Source organism: Antedon bifida, chromosome 3 (genome assembly GCF_963402885.1).
Source record: "Antedon bifida chromosome 3, ecAntBifi1.1, whole genome shotgun sequence".
NCBI lineage: Eukaryota > Metazoa > Echinodermata > Crinoidea > Comatulida > Antedonidae > Antedon > Antedon bifida.
The window spans coordinates 13,359,509-13,385,960 of NC_136228.1; the positions used below are offsets into that span (position 1 = coordinate 13,359,509).

Sequence of the window (26,452 nt, forward strand, 5' to 3'; positions counted from 1 at the left end):
TAACACAAAAGTATGAACAGAAAATATTAATAATTCACATGGCACGCAATATGACGTCATTCCGACGTGGATTCAGAACGCGGTCGGATTTAGAAAAATTGGAACAAATATCGAAAATAACATATATTAATAGTGAACAGTATTAATTGCGATTATACACTAAAGCCGACTGTGGTGATTTAAATACAGTATGACCCTATTAAGGGGACAACTTTGGGACCAAAACCATTTTCCCCTTAATATAGGGGACCCCTACCCCTCGACACTAACCAAAATGTCCCTTTATAAGGGGTTTAGGCTTGGTTCTCACTAGTACTCAGCACAAAGTGATTTGACCAATCTCAAGCGATGGATTATTCAAACAGCCGCGTTTGATTGGTCAACTCGCTTGCGTTGCGTCTACATCCTTGCGTTATGTCCTAGTGGGAACCAAGCCTTAGCGAGAAAAACAAATATACCAAAATAAACAAAAATATTGATCTGAAATCAATAAATTGAGAATAATTGAAAAATTACCAGCCAAAGTTTCACCAATGAAAACTGTCAAACCAAGGGAGGAGTTCTAATGTATTATGAATTGCAGCAGAAATAAAAACAATCTGACGTGTTGCCGAAGTTTCGTTTGTGATTAGTCAATTCATTTGTTGTGGCTACATTGCGTCCAAGCTATTCACAAAGAAATAGACAAAGAGATCCACGTAAAGACATGATTTGTATTTTATTTTGCATTTTCAATGCAAAGCAGGTTTTTCTTTTACCTGATTGTGTAATCCTGGATAAAGATGTTGTTGGAACCAAATCTCACCAAAAAAAAAACTCTGTCTACACTATCAAACTATATGTGACAAATAAATGTGACGTGCCCATTATATGGACATGATGTCATATCACTACTATAATATTTGATCATATCACTACCATATTTGGGTACTCCACATTTTTTGTCAAACTAGTTTGATACTGTAGACAGATCTTCAGACATATAGAAATCTGGCCTACTATGGGTTATAATATTTAATGAATTGGAAAAAGAATCAAAATCGCCCGAATTATAAGCTATTCTACTATAGAATTATATACTATTACTATAACTAGCGAAGCACTGACACCTTAAGCATCTCGCTTTAACTGATCTTGTCGTGATTTGGTGACAAAGAGGGATAAGATGACAAATTCTAATTGTTAAATTACTCCAGATTCGTCGTCTAATTTAAACTCAAAGTCTTAAGAATCCTGAGCGGTTAATCGATCAACCGTATAATGTTGCAAAGTAGAACGTGTGTTTTACAAATTTAGAATAACATTTAAATGTAGACCTAAATTATTCAACAGTGTTAATGTTACATGTAGACTCGATCCGTTAAGATGGAAGATGGAATATGGATCAAACGTCTGAACTTTTAAAACCGTGGTTTAGTAGAATAAAATCTACATACTTATCTTTATACCGTACGGTAGATTAATAGACTACTGTCGATTCTCAAAAGAGTTAATTCCAATGTTTAGTTGGTAGTGTTACATCATATTTATGTCAATCTTGAAAACAACAAGTCAAAGAGGCTGATAGTTATCCATGTTCATTGTATGTAGGAGAGTACGCTTATGCTATTATTTTATTCATAATATTGCCATTATTAGAGACATTTAGATTGAGTGAACGTGCACACGACGGTCACGTCCACATGGGCCGTAGTCGAGAGTTTAGTAAGTAGACATTTACGTTGACGTGCTAGTGAACGTATGACTTTTGGATCTGACCTTGTAGTCTCCATACAGTAGTAGTAGTAGTAGTAGTAGTAGTAGTAGTAGTAGTAGTAGTAGTAGTAGTAGTAGTAGTAGTAGTAGTAGTAGTAGTAGTAGTAGTAGTAGTAGTATAGGGCAGGTGGAAGTACACGAGCTTAGATTAGGTTAAGTGTGTAGCGTAGGCCTAGCCTAGATCCTTAATTTTTCTTGACGAAGGCTGGCGTCCTAGTGATAAGACCCAGGCCATTACCTGTATTATTAAAAGCTTTATTTAAAATTACCAATGCAAATCAATAATTCACAGTTTGCAAATATAATTTTACTGAAAATCACTTTACGAATGCAACTGAACAAACCAGTCGACTTTCCAATCATAAAAATGATGTAATAGGGTAGCAGTCGACGTGAAAAATCCCGAGCGGAGACCACGTGCCGTCTGGTGAATGTTAATACAATGTATATAACTGACTTGCGATAGTCAGTTAGATAGTACCTAATATCTCAGCTCGGTGGTCACGTTACAAGTTAAGTTAAAAAAAAATAGTATGAGATAACAATCGCTAAAGCGTGGTTCCCACTAGCGACGCAACGCAAGTGAATTGACCAATCACAAGCGATGGCTTATTCGCTTGTGATTGCTAACTGTCTATAACTTCACTTGTCATTGGTTAAAACGCTTGCGTTGCGTTTACGTCCTTGCGTTACGTTCTAGTGGGAACCAAGCTTAAGTAAACTATACTAATGTGCCCGTTTATTATCAAGGATGACGCGGAATCCAACTAGTCTGCTATAATATAGGCCTAGGGAAAACCATTCGTATGTGTCAGGCTAAATGAGGACAACGCGAGTAAGTGTAACGAATTTGTTTTCTTCTTTTAATTTCTTTAGTTACTCATATTATATAGTTGGGCACTGGACGAGAGAAGCCCTTGATGTTAGGACCAATTAAAAATTACTTTTTAAAAAAGTCAATTATGTTGGTAAAACTAAATTCAATAACAAAAAAAAAGATTAACAAGCTACTTTACACCATTTTACAGTGATTTTCCAGGAACCCTTGCAAGCTGTTATGAGACTGATTTTGATAACGATTGGGATGACAAAATTGTAACATCTTGCTATGAAAACGGGGTGTTTATTGGCGCATACAGTTATCATGAAAACTATTACGAGGATCGAAGGCATGTCCTCAAGTGCCAGCGATTTAAAATGCAATGTTTGTAGTGCATGTATGTATGTATGGCCAGGTGGGTGTGACGTGGTAAAAACAGTTACAATACAAGAACTGAGACGGTAGTAATAAAATGTTTAGTAGTAAAATGTGATAAAAATAACAGACAACAAAACCATTCAATCATGACAGATGAAAACAGCATCATAAAAATATAGAGGGACGCGTCATGTCGCAAGACAAGAGGCGTGACGACGACAACGACGACGACGACGACGACGACGACGATGATGATGATGATGACGATGACGACGACGAGGATGACGATGACGATGATGATAATGATGATCATGATGATGATGATGACGACGATGTCGACGATGATGACGATGATGACTTTTGTTTTTGAGATAAAATTTTCACCCAATTTATACTGTTGTTTTAGATGGAAGTTTCACTGTTGTTTGGGTGATATGATTATTACCTGTACGACTGTCATTATGATAACTCAGTGCATGATTATCACGAACGGCACGATTATTCTGTACCCTCTGGATACCGAATTCACGGCGTAAAATCTAAGCATACTGACGACTATGAATAAGAATGGTAACCTATAGTTAATCAAAATCAATTACCGTTATAATTACTTTTATTTCATTTACGTAGGTCTACTGTAAAAATAGTGTTTAGATCTTAAACATGTATTTTGTACCCACTTTTTCCACACATTTAGCCTTAAACATGTTTAGAAATGAACATGTTTAGGTTCTAAATACATTCTAAACTTGTAGTCAAACTCAGTGACGTGTTAATTATTAAACATGTGGGGCAATATAAAGACACGTTTAGATTCATTACAATTTGTTTTGTTTTTTTGGCCTATTTAATTTTAGTGCGTTGGGTTCTTATCAGTTGATCTCAATCTGCTCCCTAATACAGTGGTGGTTAATGAACCATGTTGGGTCGTCCCACTTTGCTAGGAGGTAACTTTCAGACAGTTAACACAAGTTTTTAATACAAGAAAACAAAGCAATACAATAGGTACAAAAGAACAATGTTAGAGTGTTAAGAACTATTTATTAGGAGACTATTCCCCTTAAAATAACTATGGTACATTAACAATAAGTATTGTATAGAAAAAAATCCCAAAAGGGCGGAGGCGCGCTGATACAGAAGGTAATAATAGAACATCAGATGTGTCATACTGAACTACGCCCAATAGGTAATCTGTTCCATAGGCATAGTGCGTACACTTAATCTGTTAAATATATTATATTTAAATTATTTCTATTTTTATAGCAATCTTCAAATATTGCACAAACAAATAAAAGTAATAATAATTTTAGTAGAACTAAGGGTATACCAACTCCCTGTGTTGAAAAATCATCAAAACAAAGTGCAGTATAACAGTATGTAGATGCTAACTAGTACAATATGAATATTTAATATATTACATAGAGATACTAATAATATAATATTAATTTTACATTAGAAAACAGAAATGGAAACCACATAGGTCAAATTCAAAGTTTTATATGTGCTACAATCCTTGTCCTATTAGTAGAATGGACGAGTCCGCCAATACGGCAAAACCACGCTGGTGGTTTTCAAATAAACCAAGTGTTTTAAAACTATTTATGTAAAAAATCCTGTACCCTAATCTTAAATATATTTACATATTACAAATAAGGGATAATAACTCTTAACTTTCGTGGAAAAATTAAGCGTTTTGGATAAGTAGTTTTTCAGCAACTGTAATTTTAGTTTTAACGTTACGTTCTGACTGTTAAGGAAAGCTTTGTCGACTTCGAAAATGTTTGCCTATCCTTTAACACTAGCCGGTCACTGACAAACTAAAACACTGCTTCAAAAAAGGGGCTGTGCCGACGAAGTATCTGAACCAATCAAATTTTAATTTAGGTCATTAGAAAGCTTGATTGATTAGCTTTTGCATGGTGGAACAGCCAATATCATTGGATAACTAGGTCAAACGTTATGAACGTTTTTGTAAAGATCTCAACAAATTTGCAAAACAAGCCTATTCTTTAACACAGGGCAATTTTCAAATCGTCTAACTTTAAAAATCAATGCCGACGACGTTTTAAGTTTTTTTAAATTAAAAAAAACATGACATTGTAGGTACTTAATTAGGCATTACAATGTCGAAACAGCCATAAAAATCGGTCAATTAATAACAAAGTTACATTGAAAAAACTTTCAAAAAATAGCTGTTTTTCGGTGATTTCGTGCCGTTTAGCGGAAATCGCCCGGATTTTTGGGTACATAAAACAAATTGTAATGTTAAACGTGTTTAATTTCTGTGTGGAGCTCATGCGTGGAGCTTTTTTCCGCCACAGTAAACTTGTATGCACGCAACGCTAAACACGTACATAAACATGTTGACTGAACATAATAGTGACATGTTGACTGCTAAACGAGTTGAGAAAAACAACATGTAGTTATAAACACGTTTAGAGTTTAAACACGCTAAACATATAACTACGTGTTTAAAAGCTAAATGTGTGGAAAAAGTGGGTAAAAAATACATGTTTAAGATCTAAGCACTATTTTTACAGAGTGTATTAAGTATACTGTAGTTGATGAATAAAACAATGCTTTTTATTTTTTACAGGGATAGGTTGTGGCAGTACAATATTTGCAAAATTGGATTGTATTAGATAAAAGAATTGCAATCAAGGTATCAATAAAATTGCTTTGCGAAAATGATGATTGTGTTGTCTAATCTTAACTCTCTATCAATAAATAATATAAACCTATGCCCTAATTATTCATTGCTAAGACTTGGTTCCCACTTGGACACAACATAACGGCGGCCGTTAGGCGAGTGAGTTGACCAATCACAAGTGAAAGTTCGGGTGATCAATCGTCTCGTGATTGGTGAAATTGCGCCTAAGTCGTTGTGTTTCATCATCAAATTTAAATCTACCGTTCACGTTTTAGATTAACAGAAAATATAGGCGCAGATGAGTAAATTCCCACCTTTATCATTTGGACCTATTATGAAAACAAACAATGAACAGACTGCCGATGCAAGTTGTTGTATGCATGCGAGTTATTAATCTGTATTATTTTTTAAAATAATTCTACACATTTATTCACAATTCACAATATAGGGTGTGTGGGGCAGTGTGTTGGACGTTCGACTACTGTTCGTGAGATCGAGGTTCGAATCCAACTCTCGCCGCATTGCTTGTATCCTTAGGCAAGGCACTTACCCAGGTGTATAAATGAGAACCCGGTTAGATCAAGACACAACTTTGCGCTTATTATTAGATGAATTATGGGGGTATGTTTCCATACGTGTTTGATCCCAAAAAATATGACTGGAGTAATAATGTTCAGCGCTGAGGTTTCACAACATTAGGCGCTATATAAATCCAGGATGTTATTATTATTAATATTACATTTAGGCCTACAATATTTATCAGTTTACCAAAAGAAGCGAGTACTTGTCAGTTTGGTAACCATTTAAATGCATTTAAATGTACGGTACATACATGTCACACAACATTCAACAACAAACATTATATACAAAAACAACTAACAACATAGGTCGCCCACGAACGGTCAGCACCTCCGGTGGGGCATTCCACTCTGTGGGGAAAAGGTGGGAATTATACACTAATACTGTAAAGTGACCACTGCGTTGCTCTCTCGACGGCCATGCATGTTGTCACGTGGACAGGACCGAGAAAGTTAATTAAAACAAGATAAAAATCACTAAATAAACTATACTGATAAATATGAGAGTTTATCATCAAAAGATGACGTCATCAAACACAGTGACAAAAACAACTTATTGCAAACATCGAGCACTAACAATACACGCTGAACACGGGTAAGTTAGAACATTCTTCTCATTATAATACTTACTTATAATATGCCTATAGTTCTAAAATAGGCAAAGATTCTTGTTTGGCACGGAGGGCTAGTGGCTAGTTCTATAATGAATATCACAATCACTGTTTTAAAAACTTACCCCTTGCACCTGAATGTGAATTTCCTAAGTTTACACACAATGTTTAGTGTGATACTAGTTATCAAGCGGCAAGGTGTGTTTTACTTTGCGTAAGAATTCTGGGTTCCCTTTACGTAGTCTATTCTTTCTCTCCTAAGAGCATTTCCTTATAGGCCATTTCTATACATCAATATAAATATTAACAATAAAATAAACGTATGTGTGCGTTAAATAATGCTTAATGCTCTTTTTATAAGCAAAGTAAATGAACTTAGCAAGGTTAGAATATATTTTTTCTTTTTTGCTTGACATTAATAAAATAAAGTTTCAACAGAAGGGAATTTGAAGTAAAACGATGGAAGTGATTGTTTTCAACTAAATTATTGTTACAAACTTTACATATTTCCTCTTTTGGTGTTCTTGTCCACCTTCCTTTAAATACAAAATAAATACAATACATTAATTTTATTTTTAGATAAAATGCAAAACTTACTGTCTATTTGCTTGTTGTTGGTATTAACGTCGTCTTCGTCGACTGCGTGGCAGAATGACTGGGACGCGCCGCTAAACTGGGCCTGTCCAGGTGGTCAAGCAGTCAACAGGGTTGTGTCCCAGTACGATAATGGAAAACATGATCGTCAGTTTGAGATGAAATGCAGGTACAAAATAAACATTATTTTTCTTTAATAACATTTCTTTTTATTATAAATAAATATTAATGAACCGGCGTAATACTAATGCAACAACAATTACAGTGATTTTCCAGGAACTTTCGGGAGCTGTTATGAGACTCCGTTTGTTAACTGGTGGGATGCGATAATGGTTGCCTCTTGTTATGAAAGCGGGGTGATTATTGGGGCATCCAGTGTGCATGATGACACCAAAGAGGACCGAAGGTATGTCAGTCAGTGATAGAATTTAATATTAAAATCGTCCGGATAGAAGGAACTTCTGTAAATGATCATCTTCGTTCGTATTATTATGCGCGCAACGTAAGGGCGTGTACGCGCAACATCATATGACAAATCACAAAGATGATCCGTCGACTGTGATCAAACTTGCATTGCGTTAAGTCCTGGGTTTAAGTCCTAGTATGAACCAATTCTTTCGTATATTGGTATCTGTATAGTTAAGAATCATTTTAATTTGTTAAATAAAACCCTTTATCATGGTAGCCATTCTGTAACTTCTGACGCAAATGGGTATACTGTACTAATGCTTGTTTCCCACTAGAGACGCAACGCAAGGACGTAAGGCATGGGGATTGACCATCACAAGCGTTAGTTCGGACAAACCATCGCTTGCGACTTGTCAAATTACCAATGGGAACCAAGCTTAGGAAAAATATGAAGATGGACTTTTCACCGCCGATTTTCGTACTCATATTTCATATTCTTTTTTAGGTGGACGTATCACTGTTGTTTGGGTGATGATTATTACCTGTACGACTGTCATTATGATAACTCAGTGCATGATTACCACGGATGGCACGATTATTCCGCACCTGCTGGATACTGGATTCACGGAGTAACATCTAACCACGATGACAATCAAGAGTACGTATACAAATATCAATACTCGCACTCGTTTGATTTTTTAAAAACAAATAAAATGTTTCTTATTAATAACAACTCAAAAGCTGTTATCATAAATTAATGCTTTTGATATCATTATCAACTACGGTAACAGATTTTACTATATTACAGTAGCCTGATATGAAATATTATTATAATGAAATTATTAATTAGGCCTAACATAATTATAATAAATAAGTGATTTTTTTTTTTATTTGTTTACAGGGATAGGTTGTGGCAGTACAAGATTTGCAAAATTGGATTTTATTAAATGAAAGTTCAAGAATAATATGCCACACATATATGGTCTATATGTCTATCAATAAAATGTTTATCAAAATATTAATAGCAGTGTTGTTTTGATATGTTTTGTCTCACAAAGGAAAACAATATTAAGATTAGAAATTGAGACTATGTTTGTATTGATTAATCATGTTCATGATGTAGTGGAGCTGTAGCCTGGTGGTTAACGTATAGGCCTACCTACCTTCCAATCTCAATGTCCAGGGTTCAATCCTGACCTAGTGCAAGGGTTGTAACTCATGACTCTCTCAACCGTCTACTTTATAGTATCCCCATTTTCCACTTTCTCTTAAAAAATTAGAAACAAGTGTTTATCAACTGTGTCATATGGGGTCTATATCCACCAAAAAAAGTTCCAGCTCATCTCTGGCCTGGGAAAAGCCGCCATTTTTTATTTTCAAAATGGCCGCCATAAAATAGTTTTTGCTCATATCTCCGCGCTTTTATATCATGTATGGAACTCCCTAAGCCTCAAATGAGAGTTTATAAGCACGATAACTTTTTTAAAAATTATACAATAGTTTATCCATCTTATAATTGGCAAGTTACTCGCTGTTGAATGCGTATGAAATAACAAATTAAAAACACACACGCGACTAAATTTTTAAAATAGATTCTTTTGTCTAACTAACAAGGAACCTTTAAATTAAATACATTAGTTAACAGCATTTTTCATAAATGGACATTATAAGGTTATCATATTCCATTAAATAAAGGCCAGATGACAATCGCACAGACTTTCTCACAAATGTTTTTATCAAGATACAATTATTACTGCTTATTATCAATTAGGTGAATATGCGTGAAAACACCTGGATACTAAACAAACGGGACCATATTGATTGAGTAAATAAGAAAAATACTCACCTTTTAATGTACGAGGTATTGTACTATTATTCACATTTATACTTAGTCTGGGTACCAGACGGAATCTTGACTTAATATAGTAAAAAGATATATATTTTGGCACATATGGCGTTTTTTTCATACGTACATTAATAGGCGCTTGTAAACTTGTATTTCAGACAAACATCGAAAAGCCTCGAAATAACTACAGACTCGGGGCAAGTCTAAATTATTCTGGTTCATTATGCAATTTGTAACCATGTGGTTAAAATGCCAATGAAGATACAAAACTGACATAAAAACTGTGTAAAACTGAAATCACACTAACTACTAAAAAACGTGGGTGTTGAACGTGTGGACATACCGTGCGAGTAGGCGCAATGCGTCACACATTTGTGCTGTAACTTTTTAATGTTTTAACCCTTTATAATCACTACGTAAACTAAAGAGGGATTAAATCTTTGTCTGTATACACTATCAAACTTTATGTGACATCAAATGTGATGCGTCCATATATGGACATAATGATGTCATATCAGTACCATATTTGGGCACATCACTACCATTTGTGTACATCACACTTTTTTTGTCAAACTAGTTTGATAGTGTAACATATATACCTGAATAATTGTGTTATTACATGTTATGAAACACGGTTGACTATTACATCCTGAAAGAATCCTCAGCGTCACACAAAACAATAGCTTTTATATTGTGTTTGCACTGCTCAATGTAAATTGACCTTAACAAACGAATTTTATTGTGAAAAATCCGACATGAATTGTTCGCAAAAGTTTTCGCAAGTAAGTAAACTATAAGTTGACGTCACGAACGACCTTGTCTTTCACTAGGTTCATTTCAACTATTATTGTATTATTCATTAAACGCTAATTAAAAAGTATGTTTAATATTCGCGTTAGTGGCCACAGGACTATGTATAGGCAACTCGCGTTTTTTTCTCGAGGGCTAAAGTCCTCGAGTTCACTGTGCCTAATGTTTAGATCATAGTTCAAAACAAAATATTTTGTTTATATTTGTTTGATCCGTGTTTAGTGTTTAATTAATTAATTAATTTATATGCCTACACCACTGTAGACATAGAAAGAGCGATACAAAACCGTAATACCGAGCCATAAAATCGACAAGGGTTCGAGGCTCACTCGCCCCCACCCCCTATGGTGGTAGAACGAGTCTTCTCGGATTAGGACTATAAACCGTAGGTCCAGTGTTACACATCTGGCTCATGTGCACTATAAAGAACCTAGTACATGTTTCGAGAGTAGGGGGGTTACCCCGGTGTACTAGTATACATACAGCCACTGTCACACACATACGCTGCTTAGGGTCACCCTCTATAAATAAGGTTGAATACGACATAAAAATAAAAAAAAATACAAAGGTCGTTTTGATAATACTAATAAAAACATTATAATTGCATAACATGTTTTATTATTTTGCAGCATTATTAATTCAACATAATTATTCTTATATAACTTATATAGTTATATAAAATATTCAACTATATTTACATAAAATCATACTTATTAAGTAATTGTGTAAACCCAAATACAAATCGAGGGAAGTCTCTTATACTACAATTATTTTTCAAATTAACATAAATATACATCAACAATTGTATATTACCTATATATCAATTAAAATACAATTATGCAATTAAAATGGAAGCGAAACATATCACTCATATAAAAACAGTAACTGCTACAATAAACAGTTTCAAAGATGATTAATTATTTACAGTATTTGGCATTTCCCACAACTTCCAAAATTCACCACGCATTGGCATAAATGTCATCAAACGGATCGAGTCGTACACATCTGATGATCCATGGGCTGGATGGAATATCAATCCAGTAAGTAGCATAACATCTCGTACTCGAGCGATGTGGGTTTCTAAAAATTGGGAAGGGGGCTGTACAAAATAAAACAAACAAGCAATGTTAACATGATAAAAGATAAAATTTAACAACCTAAATCTAGTCAGTAATGCTTGGTTCCCACTAGAGACGCAACGCAAGGGCGCGCGTAAGCGCAACGTAAGTGATTTTAACCACAAGCGATGAATATTATTCGAACTGTCAGTTCGCTTGCGTTGCGTCCTAGTTAGAACCATTATTTTACCAATCACAAACGATGGATTTTTCAACTCGCTTGCGTTGCGTCTACATCCTTGCGTTGCACAAGCTTTATTAATCCTATTTAATGATAATAATAATGATCTGTTAATAATTTATACTGAGAGATTAATATATCCACTTACTTTGCACGTTTGAATGCCGTCCATGTGGCGTAGGATAAAAGCGATCATCTCAAGTTTGGGACAGTCTAGGTTGAACTCTCCATCAATACATCGAGTTACTACAGCGTAATAATGAGTTGGTACGAGTTGTCCATCTATTGTCGAACTATTGAAAGTAATAAGATGTAACTCAATGAGTAAAGCTCATTTTCCTAATTCTTAATAATGTTACAATGACAACGACGGCAAGAGCGATTGGCGACAAACATTGGTGACGAGGGCGGTGGGCGACGAAAGCGATGGACGACGAGCGGGGTGGACGATAAGAGCGATGGACAAATAAATCGATGGACGACGACGAAGATAGCAAGGCGATGGCAACACTCATTGATTGTTTTCTTCCTTTTCTTTCCATCTTGAGACATTTAAAAAGGCCGTGTTTTCGCAGTCATAAATTAACCGATAAAATTAACCGATAAACTGCCTGTAAAAACGGAGTTTAACCGATTCTACTCCAGAAAAATTAACCGATAATTGTCTCATTCAAATAGGATAATTATCGGATAAATGCGATAATTTTTAACCTTTGACCTGGAGGACAAATTGTTACGTTGTGATTGGGCATCTGGTTGGTTGGTATTAATCATGCGCACTTTCTTGGTTAAAAAATTAACCGATAGTTTTGTTTTGGCTGTGGAAAAACGGCCTTAGCTAAGCAGATTAAAATGATAATAATAAAGATAAGATTGATCTTACTTTTTGATACTAAGAGCCATTGCATCATCAGCCAGACCGTCTGCATTATAATCAAAAGCTGGACCGGCAATGACGTTAATGCGACCGTAAACATTTGACCAATGACGAAGGGTTTCTTTCAAGTAACCTTCCCATAGATCTGGAAAAATAAGAATAAATAAATATTCAGACTAGGATTTGAAAAAGAAAGTTGAGTTGAAATTGTTATATAGAAAGCTAATATAATTACTATTGAAACCTATATTGATGTATATGTCATACCTTCCTTTTAGTTTGGAACGAATTGAGGGCAATAGCGCCACCACCAGTACTGTTTATATAAATATTTTATTGAACGGTGGCGTATCTATATAATATTACTACTGAAACCTATATTGATAAGTGTGCTTTCAAACCTTCCGGTTTAGTTTCAAGGGATTGATAAAAAAAGAATTAAATGAGCTGTTTAGATAATGTTTATCGCAAATAGCGTGAGCGATGCATGATTGGAACGAATTGAGATAGCGCCACCACCAGTATATAAAGTTTTTATTGAACGGTGGCGTATCTTATATAAAAAGCTAATAATATTACTATTGAAACCTATATTGATAAGTGTGCTTTCATACCTTCCGGTTTAGTTTTGATTGGTAAAAATAAGAATTAAATGAGCTGTTAGATAGATAATAATGTTTATCGCAAATAGCGTGAGCGATGCAAGATTGGAACGAATTGAGAGCAATAGCGCCACCACCAGTTTTTATTATACGGTGGCGCTATTGCTCCTAAACCGTTCCCATCATGCATTGTGCAATGACGTTCGTTTGCCATAAAACTTATGAAAACCTACCTAAAGTGAAATTGGTGTAGTGTGGAGCGACATTGCTGGAGATTAATGCATCCATTTGCCTGTCTTCTGAGCTTGCAAATTCTATATTTTGATAAATTAATAGATTCATATTCAAATAGGCCTATTGTTAAATCATTTTTTTTCTCTAACTTTTATTTGACTTACCCTGGACGCACCTTCATTCAAGAAGTGTACCACGGTTTCAAAAGTGTAGCTTCCAAATAAATTGTTATTACAACATTTAACAAATTTAATAATATTAAATCGAATCTGTTACACCCACATTACCTGGTTGGAATAGGAAGCCTGTTGAAATGGTACTGTTATACGCATCGTCTACTTCAACACAATGTCTAGTGAACTCGTCGGCAACCCGCACGTCTGCTCGAACACAGTTTTCCTTTAGTGCCAATTCCTGTTTTCATGTATACGTTAGAAATAAAATTTTAATAAAAGTACTTTCGTGAAATAACTTAAAAATAACTTAATAGGCTTATAAATTCGGGAACATATACTGTGAGTGAATAACGGGGGCAGTGCATTAAAGATAAAGCCGATTCTTGATACTGGATATATGCCTATTACTAATATAAACTAGTATATTTTACCTAGCTAGCTAGAAATGCACAAAAAAATAAAAAATAAACAAAAGAAATGCACAAGAAACTAGAGAAAACAAGAGACATCCGGGCCGTATAACTATGATCATGATGTTTGTTTACAGGTCGAAGACATTTTTTTATACACAGAACATTGTTACTTTTGAATTCCCGAACCTAAGACGAAATTTATATGGATTCTTGTATTATCACATGCATTACCTGTTGATTGGAGAGTGTATATGACACATACAAAGCCATGCTATGAGTGTGACTATATCCAATAAGGTAATCCTTTTGAGTTAGCTCACAAAATTCCCAATCTTCGTTTGTAAATGGACGTGAAAATGGAGCATGCTTATCTTCATTTTCTATAAAAAGAATAGAATATTAAATGTTTAGAAATGTACTTCTAGCTCTAGGCCTATAACACAGCTGTGTCGGACAAGTTTACTAATATCAATGTGGTTTTGTGTAAATGTTCAGTGGGGAAACAAATTCCTCTTATTTAACATTAATATCAAATGTGTAACTACTACCTATTCAAAAGCTTAGGCCTAATAGTTCCTACTAGGATGCAACACAACAAGGTAAGCGCAATGCAAGCGAGTTGACTAATCACAAGCAACAGTTCGAACAAGCTTGGTTCGCAATTATAGCATGCAACGAAAGGACGTATGTGGCAAAGTAAGCGAATTGACCAATCAAAGGCGATGGATTAGTTTAGTTGTCGCGTTTGACTGGTCATTTCGCTTGCGTTCGCGGCCTACGTCCTTCCGTTGCCTCTAAGTCCGAACAAAGTTTACATTTTCGCTTCTTCGATGACTGTCATTCCTTTATTAATCTAATAATTAATTAATCTAAGTATTTTTACCTTCAACGTCAGAAAGTTTAAGATATTCGTCGAATTCTTTTATTTTAGCAGATGACTAAAAAGAAATAAAGTGCTAATTTTATCAATAATCTCAGTACTATAAATCAGATCCTTCAAAGTGTCACCGGTGTCTCTCTATTATCGTTATATCACCCATTTCATTGACCTTTGTCACTACTTTATATTATTTCTCATCCTCATCAAAGACTATATATCGTTTATCAACGTCATGTCGTCGTCATTATGTTATACATTTTCCAATATAGGTTTAATAATTATCGACATCGTAATCCTTAGATTATTTCTATTATCATTTCATTGTTTTCATCATCTTCGTCTCCATATCATCAATATTGTCATAAAATTGTCATTGTCACAATGTACCATTTTAAGCAAAACTTACCATACTTGGGCACATACATTGAGACGTGTCTTCTGCCAATCGTTCCTCGTAATCAGTAGGATAAGAGCATTCAATTGGTATCGTTATTTTACTGTAGTCTGGAGCTATGACAACTTTTGACTTCTTCAAAATGGAATGTAAACTTCCGAATGTTCCGTTGTTTGTAGCTGGCATTACACCTATTACTTCTACATTTTTAATAATTCAAATAAATAAAACAAAAATATATAATACACTTTTTATCCCAAACTGGGAAATTCATTTGGTTATGGTATACAAAGATTCAAACAAATTTAAAAAGCTCACAAAACTACAATAAACACAACAATCATTATAAAAATCTAAAAATTGTTAAAAGACACTAGTGAGAAACAAATAGCAGACCAATAAAATATGATATTTGATAAAAGTCGATTGAAAACGAACGATTCAAATGACAGTACAAATAAAAAATGTTGAATTGGCCTAAGACATTATTTGCTCAATATACTTACCGCACATTAAGTTGTACAACTCTATATTTTCAAACGGCTCCACCTCGAATTCCTTCTTGAAAGCAGGACCAATGGCGAAGAAAAGTGCCTATAGATTATATTATAAGTATATGTAGTTAATGACACTGTCACTGAGAAACTTTTCTACCTTAAATTTTTACCTGATATCCATACGAAAATAAAGCTATACTTACTTCCATCGAAACATCCAGGTTATCATAGCCATGTGTACCACCATCGCAAAATGTCGTTGGACCACTATCATAAAAAACATACAATTCTACATTTTGATTTTCAGCTAAAACAGTATTACATTTAAAGCAATTTCCCCTAGAAAATACAGTTAGTCTTATATATACTATCTATCTACTATATCAAGATAACTATTACTAACCCAGTAGCCGTCCATCCTGCCTCGACTGGAATTAACGAATTTTCAATTCGTATGTTATTTATATAATGCCATCGTTTCGGTATATCTTGTTTAACATATGCTGTTGCAATAGGACTAGTACACTACAAAAAAAAATAAAATGTTACAAGAAGGAAAAAAAAAACTAAAATGTTTTTAAGGTGTGTGTGTGTTATTGTGAAAAAGGCAGTATTATCTCCGACATGAGGAAGAAGATATCTTTCAATTCAATTCAACGTAAACATTTATTTTCTTTCTTTCAATCAATAATAAAACAAATGAATAAGGTATTAAAAAAGTAAGTACGAGTTTCAAATAATACATTTCTTGAATATAATATATAAACACGACAGGCAAAGAACATTAGTTCTAAACCGCCAGGTGATATACAGAATTTTAATTAATTAATTTGAAACGATAAAGATGAGGAAATATAATATAAAAATGTTTTGTTCTTTACTACTTTCTGAAATAATCCATTTTTGGTTTGGATCCTCTTAAAGATGTATTCCCCCCCCCCCCCCCCAAAAAAAATGAACAATGAAGATTAATGAAATCAGACTTTGAATATAGGGCTTACCATATTGTAGTTTTAACAAAGTCTATCACTTCCAACAAAAACATGTAACAATTATTTTTTCAGGGGGACAATATAGGCCTACATTTAATACCAATTATTATCAAATGGGACAGTTTTGATATTTAGAATATAGTCTACTTTTTTTTGTGAAAAATAGCAAATTACCTGTAAGGCGTCCACTATATCACGAGGATCCTGCAACTGGGCTACAATAACAATAAGGAAAACTTTTCAATGAGGTTACTACATAAAACAAATAAATCATCGTTTTCTTTTAACTGCGGGAGGATTACAATTCGAAAATAATTATTTAAAAATAAGTTGAATATATACAGATTGGTTTGGATCTGCTGTGCTTAATCGATAATAATCTTTAAAACAAAACAATTACAATAATAAATAATGGATCGATACCGTTTGGTTTAGGAGTCAATCTAAGCATAGTCCCTGCTGTGCTTCTTCGGTAATATTCACTTGCTGGAAGGAACTATAAAATAAACAAGAAATATTTCTTACAAAAAACGCTGCTCGACATTTTAAAATTAATCATTGTTCTTTCTTCAGATATATTTATGATTAATTATTAAAAAGATGTCCTTTAATCGCAAAAATACATACAAATCAAAGATAATTCTTTAATTATGAATCACATGCCCATTTAAAAATTGTCAATTTTGAACTTTAATGTGCTGTGTGTGACCTCAACCTGTAGGCATGCAATTGAATACCCTCTAGAGACAAAGTGACTTCACGGCGGTACAATTGAGAAAATTCTTCCCAGTCTGTTGATTCGCGTCAACCAATCAAAGGGCGAGAATCCAAAATCGTTCAACCGTGAGCCCTCATAGACTCTCTTTTCCTAGGCGTTTTTGGGTCCAGCAGCTGGGATCTATAAATTATAGTCGCAAAACTGTCGGCCTTAGATACTATAACTGCTGCTTGCTTTAGCTTCTGAATGAGTAGTCCTCATGGGACGTAGCTGCCTAGAGAAGCAGCGTTAAAAAACTTCTTACAAAAAAAAACCTAAAATCGCATTGAAACAAATAACGAAGGCCAACTACTTCAACCTAAGTATGTATTATTCAAATAGTGCAAAGACAAAAAAAAAATCACATCAAGAGTAGTTCCATTATGCTAATGATGCTCATGAATATGCTAATGAGGAAGTTTATGATAATTTATATGCTAATGTATATTCTAGGCCTAAACACAAATATTCATCAATTTTTATCACAAGTGGGTCATAACACGTTAAAGATTAGTGGGGAAACTTCTTACCTTATCGTGCATGTAGATTTGGTCACATGACCTGTTGGCCATTCCGTGATCTGCTACAACGACCATGTTAATACAATTATGCAAATTATAATCAGCAAGACCGTCCATCAATCGTCCAATCACATCATCAACTTTTTTTAAAGCATCATTTATCTAATGTAAACAAATAAAAAAAGTTTCCAAAATCAATACTGTATGTAGCAACATTTCCAGACAGATATAGGCCTACTATATCTCTGAAGTTGGAAAGAATAAATGCATTGTCAGAGATTTACTATTCTTACATTTGAATAGGGATAGTGAGTGGATAGAGGAACAACTGAAGTGGGACTGCAAACAAATATTAATTTCTCTTTTTTAAACTTGATCCCACTGCCCACGTTCTAATAAGTTCTTACCCCGTCACTAAATGGTCCAGGATCGTGGCCAGCGTGGTCTGGTTCATCAAAGTACAGCGTGATAAAATGTGGTCTAATCAGTAGAAAATACAGTATCATTACATTTTTATGATTTTATTTATAATAAGTGAGTCTCGATGGACATAATCAACAACTTCTTTTAACGGTTAGCAAGTTGCTATATTTTTTTTAAAGTGCTAGTTTACCTTCTGTCGATGGGTAATAAAAGCCAACCAAGAACAATATCGATTCGTTGTTCATATCCATGGCTCCTGTAAAAAAAATGTATATGTACAAATTACTACTATGATTCCGGAATATGTACTAATAAAAAAAATAAAAAAGTAAAAATCACTATAGTTTAAACAGGGTAATTTTTTTTAGGTTGTTTTTGACGAATTAGCACTTACCCGTCATATTTAAAGTAATAGTTTGGTCGCATATCTAAAAATAACAAATGTAAATTAAGTATGTACCTTTAGCAGAATGAATGTCGACATTTAGTACTAGAGTCAACATCAGCCATAAATATCATATCATCGTATAAATGGCCAGTAATTGACTATGTTTAATAATGTTTTTTACTTACATTAACCGCATTAAAACTGACTTTGGCATACCTTGAATATCGGCGTCAGACCCAGGCCAGAAGTATGTAGCTGCCCGCTTTCCTTGTTTCATAACGGTGTTCCAAATCTGAAAGTGTATGAACATCATTACACCAACCAATTAATAAAAGAACAAGGCCAACAGCCATAAGTCGCGTGCTAAAACGCATAGTGATACCAGACCGACCGACCGACCGACATAGTGAACTATAGAGTCGCGTCCACGCGACTAAAAAGATACGCGCAACACAATTACACGCGTTGGACATTTCAGTACGCGACTTTTATACCTCTTTTCATTCATTCATTCAATCTTTTATTTCTGGTCCATAGAAAGTAAAAATTACATATAAATAAAATAAAATAAACAAGATTAATTACTACTACTCATCTCAGGATGGCATTCCACCTAGAGAGCATATTCGACTTAACTAAGACGTTGTTTTCATGTTGTTCAGTAGTTACTTACTGGTTCTCCTCCCCACCATCTTTTATCAAGAGCTGCACCATTATAAAGTGAAAATTCACCAAGATCAGGATCGTACATGTTGTTTCCAATAATTCCATGTGATTCTGGGTAGAGACCCTACGGGAAAAAAAACATCACGGAATATAAAAAGACAAACGGCAAGCTGGAAAGAAAGAGTAATGTTTACTAATCGTCTGATTGATCCTGTAAATGAGGCTCTGTTCGATCTATTCTAAATAAATCCAAGTTAAAATAATTTAATACATATAGGACATATACTCACGGTGACAATAGTATAATGATTAGGGAACGTCACAGAAGGAAACGCAGGCTTCATGTAAGGAGCATATGAACCACATTTTCCTGAAATAGTTATAAAAAATATAGGCTTACTCAATATCCTTTTAACAACTATATTAAAAATTGAAAATATATTCATTCATTCAACATTTATTTAGAAACAGTTCAAGAAATAAAAGAAGCCTTCATTTACAATAACTTAAATGGTAACATTAAATAAGAACTGTTTCTGGGATCGGAAAAATAAGTAAAAGAACTTGTCAAAACTGCATGACAAATCATTAGCTAATGGTAGATCTATAAATTATAATTCTAAAAAAAATTAGACATAAGTATATTAATAGTGATAACTTTTGATGAGTTTACGTACGTGTTACTTTCGGTATCTTTCTATTTTATTTTTATTTGTAAAAGTTGATACCGTAGCCTAATAATAGTAGACCAAGTAATGGTGGAATATTTATCTAGGCCTACACCAGATTGTAGGCCGACAAGTTTTGTAATAGCAAAATGTTGATATCTAATATCAATACAGAACTAAATATTTGCAGCTGATTTTATCTTTATTTTTTTTTACAAGTGTGTACGTACCTGTCAAGTGTTTTTAGTTTAATTACAGTTAATCTGTGTGTTTTGACACTTACTCAGTTTATTTATGTTCGGAACCATATCTTTGTTTCGTGTCAGGTAATCAGGTCGGAATCCATCCAGCGAAATTAATAACAAAGGTGGATCTTCATATCTGTCAAATTAAACAAAACAATTTATTAATTCAGGTTTTGGTCAATTATTAATCTACACGTACGATCATAATAAGTGAAACAGTGTGTGCATAACAAAAACAATTGTATCGTTTGATCTTATAATCTCAGCTGTACTTGATTTTTCTTTGAAAAAAACATTGGTTGAAATATTGGATTTTTTTTTTCTATTTTTACCTACTTTTATTTCTTTCTTCCCTTTTAGAGTCTTTATTTTAAAGTAAGTTTTTATAGTAAGTATTTAAAAATATTTAAACATTTTATTTTTCTTTTCACTTTAATTTTACACAATCATCTTATTATAAATATAAGATCTTCCAAATCCCAACTTCCAATTATGCCTTGTTTTTTTATAAATATTCGTTTCAATTGGCATAAATATTTGTTGGACCAACATAAAATATACCCAGAAACAAGGTTTAGCAGCAAGCAATAGATTTAATGCCATAGACTTTAGATCGTTATAGTTTGGAGATGGTATGAAATGTGTTATTAGCTAGTTTATTAGGGTTATCAGGGTAATGAGAACGTTAAACTGATAATAAATAAGGTGTGTTGTTAGGAATACACTTCACATTTTGCAATTAAACTCGTTCTACAACACCAATATACGTATGGTATTCAGATACCGTAAATGTGTGTCTGAAGTTTACCTAAGCGGTCCTCAAATACTGATTAGAATAGGTATCGCTGCATTTCAGAGCGAATACAGACTTTCTGAAAAGGGGTACGCAAATATTAGACTTGCAGGAGTGGCGGGTTTAAAGGCTTTCGAAGCGTTTTACATTCATTTTAGTTGTGTTTATAGACATACTAATCATTTTGATCTTTAAAAAGACGTATGACTGTATGAATAAGGAAAGCCACTTGCTCTGGATCCTTAACTGTACCCCCGTTACTGCATTTGTACGCGTATGTAAATGTCCCGTATACGTGATATCACAACTTAGGCGCACTACCATTACGTGTGCGCATTGTATTCCTACTAGCTCGCAACCAAACAATATGTAATAGGCCCATATTAGATATTTAGATATTATTTTAATGACATTACATACCCATGTGGACAAGTAGATTTACTTTCGTCTGCACAAGGCAGGGTAAACCATGACGTATTTCGTCCACTCGGGAGACAGTTATCTGAAAAATTCAAAACACATTGCTATATTGTTTTTGTATAAGCATAAACCACAGAAATTGTATCCATAACTTGATTTCACGTGAAGTATATCCACCACGTAACAAGAACATTATAGAAATTAATGTAAACGAACATTATAGAATGTGAACGAACTTTATAGAATGTAAACGAGCATTATAGAATGTAAACGAACATTATAGAATGTAAACGAACATTATAGAATGTAAACGAACATTATAGAATGTAAACTAACATTATAGAATGTAAACGAACATTATAGAATGTAAACGAACATTATAGAATGTAAACGAACATTATAGAATGTAAACGAACCTTATAGAATGTAAACGAACATTATAGAATGTAAACGAACCTTATAGAATGTAAACGAACATTATAGAATGTAAACGAACATTATAGAATGTAAACGAACCTTATAGAATGTAAACGAACATTATAGAATGTAAACGAACCTTATAGAATGTAAACGAACATTATAGAATGTAAACGAACATTATAGAATGTAAACGAACATTATAGAATGTAAACGAACTTTATATAGAATGTAAACGAACTTTATATAGAATGTAAACGAACATATACAAATTTATATAAACGAATATTATGCAAATTCATTTAAACGAACATTATGCAAATTCATGCTAACGAACATTATGCGAATTCATGTTAACGAACAATATGAAAATTTATGTAAACGAACAATATGCACAATCATTTAAACGAATATTATAGAAATATAATGTATGTAATTTTAATTTGCATGTCCAAGTGATTGATGTAATACGTGAAATGAACATTCGAAACATCTAATCTAATGTACATTTTGAATATGCAAATTAACCTTGTTTTTGTTCATCATTGTCGCCTGGAGAAATTGCTTCAGTTTTGTTGTAGCCAATCCCGTACCCAATACCTATCCCTGCGCCAATTCCAAGTGCCAACACTATCAATCCACTCTGAGAAGGAAGACGTATTATACATAACATGGAATAACATTTGGTTGGTTCCGATTAATTGAAAGACAAAAACGTACATCATTTTTATGTCATTAAATTCTAACAAGATGGAAGGGATTCTGCTGTAATTTTCTTTTCAAAGGTTTTTATTTCTTTTTTCGTATTTATATGTTTTATATGTTGGATTATTTTGTAAAAAAACAATCAATGTTGATTGAACGAGTTGTACTGTGCATCAGTCTCGTGAATAAATACAGTTTATATATATAACATATCAAACTCGCCAGATTCACAAACAAACCCAGTAGGCTTAGTCCTTGTACAATGACGCCTAGCAGGAGTTGAACCTAACCCTTGGATTGGTACTGTAAGCAATCATTTATAACACTCGAGCTACAGCATGTATTTTAGATTTTTAAAAAGCAGAAATAATAACTTACTAGTACAAGATTCCTGGTACTTGGTGTCTGTAAAAAATTAGACTACATTTTAATAAAAAATAATAATACTTGATAATAATATTTGACAGGACCACAATGCAAAACATTTCGTTTACCTGATTGTGTAATCCTGGATAAATATGTTCAAGTTAAATTCACATTTACGGCATCATAGTCCCAATTATTATAAATTATATATCACAATAAAATATAAAGTGTCTAGATTCAATTTGGAAAAATAGGGTTTTTTGATGGTTTCAACTTTTGAATTTTCCCATTCCGAATTGCATACAACTACATGAATAACAAAATAATTAGACACAACTCAATATATAATAATAATAATAGTCAGTTGTGTTTTAATTATGGTATTAATGTAATTGAATGCATTTCTTTCTGTAAAATAAAATAAACATAGTTTCACCTAATTTCACTCAAATCGCATTTGTTGATTTATCTCTTGGTACTAGTCTGTACTTCAATTATCAACAAGATAATAAGATTACGTCATCGATAATTACGTCTGAATATTCGACACACATGGACACCACATGGTTTGAAAAATATGGTGACATCTATTTTACGTTTATTCCATATTCCATACATTTGTTTGTATCTGTAATCTTTTGTTCATATATAGGCTATGCCTTCTTATATTGGTCAATTGGCATACATTCCACACATATGTACGGTAATATGTTAATATCTTTGAGAAAGACTTCATGGTGGAAAACGTTCGTGATCAAATTTTCAAATGAATTGCAGCAATTAGTTAAAAATAAATAAGTGGTTTATTAATATTTCAGCTAAGTAAAATATGTGAGTAAAATTAAAAACCGTTCAAAAATGAAAAGCATTAGAAACACGTTAATTGGAAACTTACTGAATGAACACTTACCTGTTTATAAATTGTATCTTCAAGCATCTTTAAAACATAAAACACATTATTATTATTAACAACTGATCAAGTTACTTCAAGACAAACACACCGTTGTTGTTAAAGTTAATTAAATTTAAACGGTATAACCCTCTGTTAAAAGTAGTTTTCATGTGAGGGCGTGTGGCTCAGTGTGTTGGACGTTGGACTACTGATCGTGAGACCGAGGTTCGAATCCAACTCTCGCCGCATTGCTTGTATCCGTAGGCAAGATACTTTACTTACGTTTGTCTCTCTCCACTCAGGTGTATAAATGGGTACCCAAGACACAACTTTGCGCTTGTACTTTGTGTACTAGCTGCATTATGGAAGTACGTGTTTGATCCAAAAAAATGACTGGGGTAATAATGTTCAGCGCATTGAGAGCTTGCTTATATGCGCTATATAAGAATGAACTATTATTATTATTATATTTATGAAAAACTTAGTTTTATAAATATACCATAACACATAAAAAACCTCAATTTTGTGGTACAAACGTTTGTACAACACAACCAGTGAGAGATGTTTAAAAAACACTTCTGACCATCAGGAGGCAAAATGATATAGGCCTAGGCCTAGTATAGGTAGGCCTAGGCTAGGCCTACTTGAATACAGTAGAACCCCTTTTGGGAACACCCGTATTAGAGGGAAATTTTCCTGTAAACGGGAAACTCTTTGTTGGGTTCTTCTTTAGAGATTTTACTGTAGGCTACAGGCAAGGCCCTTGTAGGCCTAGAACTATATGGAAAATTAGAACACTAGGCCTAGGCTAGGCCTAGGTCTAAGGCCCCTAGGAATTGGATGAATGGAAACATAGACAAAACATAGGCCTTAATATATTTTAGGCAAAATAAAATAACTTACCAAATCTGATTTGGACATGGTTATTGAATAGGTGTGGTTTATTTCAGTTAATCAATCAATCTACAATTTCAATTAGAATTAATAAATAGTCAACCTTTCATTTCGACACGACGTGCCACTACTACTATAGACTACGCGAAAATCGAGTACGTAATTTGCGCACGAGTCGACACGTGCAAAAAAAATATATTAAGTAAAAACCAGTACCGGTAGGCCTATAGTTGTTAATTGTCACTCAGTATACACTTTACAACTAAAACCCACGTTGATCTTCATTTACTAAACCTGAATAGCTATTTGCAAGATGCGAAGATGCCACTCTGAAAAAGCACAACTGAATCGGGCCTACTCAGGGAGAGAAGAAATCAGCAAACACTATTGTGTTATTGCTATGTAAAATCGTTTAAATCATGTATATCAAACATCAAAATGAAAACAAAATCTTACCAAAGTTCATTTCTGTGTGATTTTAGAGATAGAGCATGTGTACACCATGTGTACAAATTGAAACAGTATAGTTGCCTTTTAGGTCAATCAGTGAATATTCCCTGATGCTTAATGCTTAAGTAAATTTACATATAACGGTTAAGTTTAATGATCTTTGATGCTTAGTTTGCTGTAACAACTGTCCAATCTTAACTACACATCATTGGTCCAATCATTCGGCTCTATTGCCATTTAATCAATATTTACCAGCATGAATATTCTTAAATTGAATATCATATATGATCTTTCATCGGTATTGAAGGGCCATATTTAGGTTACAACGAAAATTATGTCAACTAAATACACTTAGGCACTGTTGTAAATACTGTATCGACCTCCAGATCACTAGCCTGGCATTCATACCTCTAGACCACCGATATTGTGCTGATGGCTAGAGGTTAGATTCGAGCCCAAGTAAGCAGCGGCCAGTACTGCCCCAATAGGATTGTAATTGTTTGTAACTACTGTTCGAGTCCCACCCGAGAATTACTTGCGTATTTTTTCGCAAGTATTCTCAATGTACTTTGTATAAAGTACAAATTACGTCAGAGTAGGGCAAAACATCTGACCAATTACTCAACACGCTGACGCAAAGCTACTCCATAGTAGTTAAAACAATTACACTATAATATCTCTGTGATCAAGGTTAGAAGAAGGGTATATAGGATACAGATTCATTATATAAAAAAAATTATCATAAAATATAAGATGGTGGTAAAACTCAATCAAAATACAAAGCAATTCAAGACTGAGCTGATCCCAAAGGCTAAAGATTACTTCAGTTGTTCACAGATGTCAGTCAAACAGACTTTAGATACTTCAATAAAACTTTACCAGCATTTAGCTTATCTCAGTTTTCGCATTAGGACTGATAGGCCTATAGTCTAAATAGGTCAATGTACCATTTGCAGGATATGGGGTGATTATTAAGATCTTTTCAGTTAACTTTGAGATGATTAAATTAGTTTTAAGATAAAATTCAAATGAC

At 33.7% G+C, this 26,452-nt stretch overlaps 2 protein-coding genes across 2 annotated transcripts; one reads left to right on the top strand and one right to left on the bottom strand.

Moving 5' to 3' along the window:
• Window positions 1-7,375: 7,375 nt before the first annotated feature.
• On the top strand, window positions 7,376-8,816 carry LOC144838701 (hemagglutinin/amebocyte aggregation factor-like). The gene is made up of 4 exons (XM_078694150.1): window positions 7,376-7,555; window positions 7,652-7,792; window positions 8,300-8,452; window positions 8,696-8,816. The coding sequence occupies exons 1-4, from the start codon at window positions 7,377-7,379 to the stop codon at window positions 8,739-8,741; spliced, it is 519 nt and encodes a 172-aa protein (XP_078550276.1). The 5' UTR covers window position 7,376; the 3' UTR covers window positions 8,742-8,816.
• Window positions 8,817-11,170: 2,354 nt separating this feature from the next.
• Window positions 11,171-24,996, bottom strand: LOC144838156 (venom phosphodiesterase-like). Its single transcript, XM_078693517.1, has 26 exons — window positions 24,979-24,996; window positions 24,094-24,120; window positions 23,196-23,222; window positions 22,641-22,755; window positions 21,696-21,777; window positions 20,521-20,618; window positions 19,860-19,939; window positions 19,577-19,693; window positions 19,120-19,195; window positions 18,910-18,943; window positions 18,706-18,771; window positions 18,500-18,572; window positions 18,102-18,254; window positions 17,238-17,310; window positions 16,989-17,029; window positions 16,226-16,347; window positions 16,026-16,089; window positions 15,832-15,919; window positions 15,338-15,525; window positions 14,935-14,989; window positions 14,283-14,431; window positions 13,750-13,876; window positions 13,462-13,542; window positions 12,633-12,771; window positions 11,898-12,042; window positions 11,171-11,549 (listed from the first exon to the last, which is right to left on the bottom strand). The coding sequence occupies exons 1-26, from the start codon at window positions 24,994-24,996 to the stop codon at window positions 11,364-11,366; spliced, it is 2,424 nt and encodes an 807-aa protein (XP_078549643.1). The 3' UTR covers window positions 11,171-11,363.
• Between the last annotated feature and the right edge of the window lie 1,456 nt (window positions 24,997-26,452).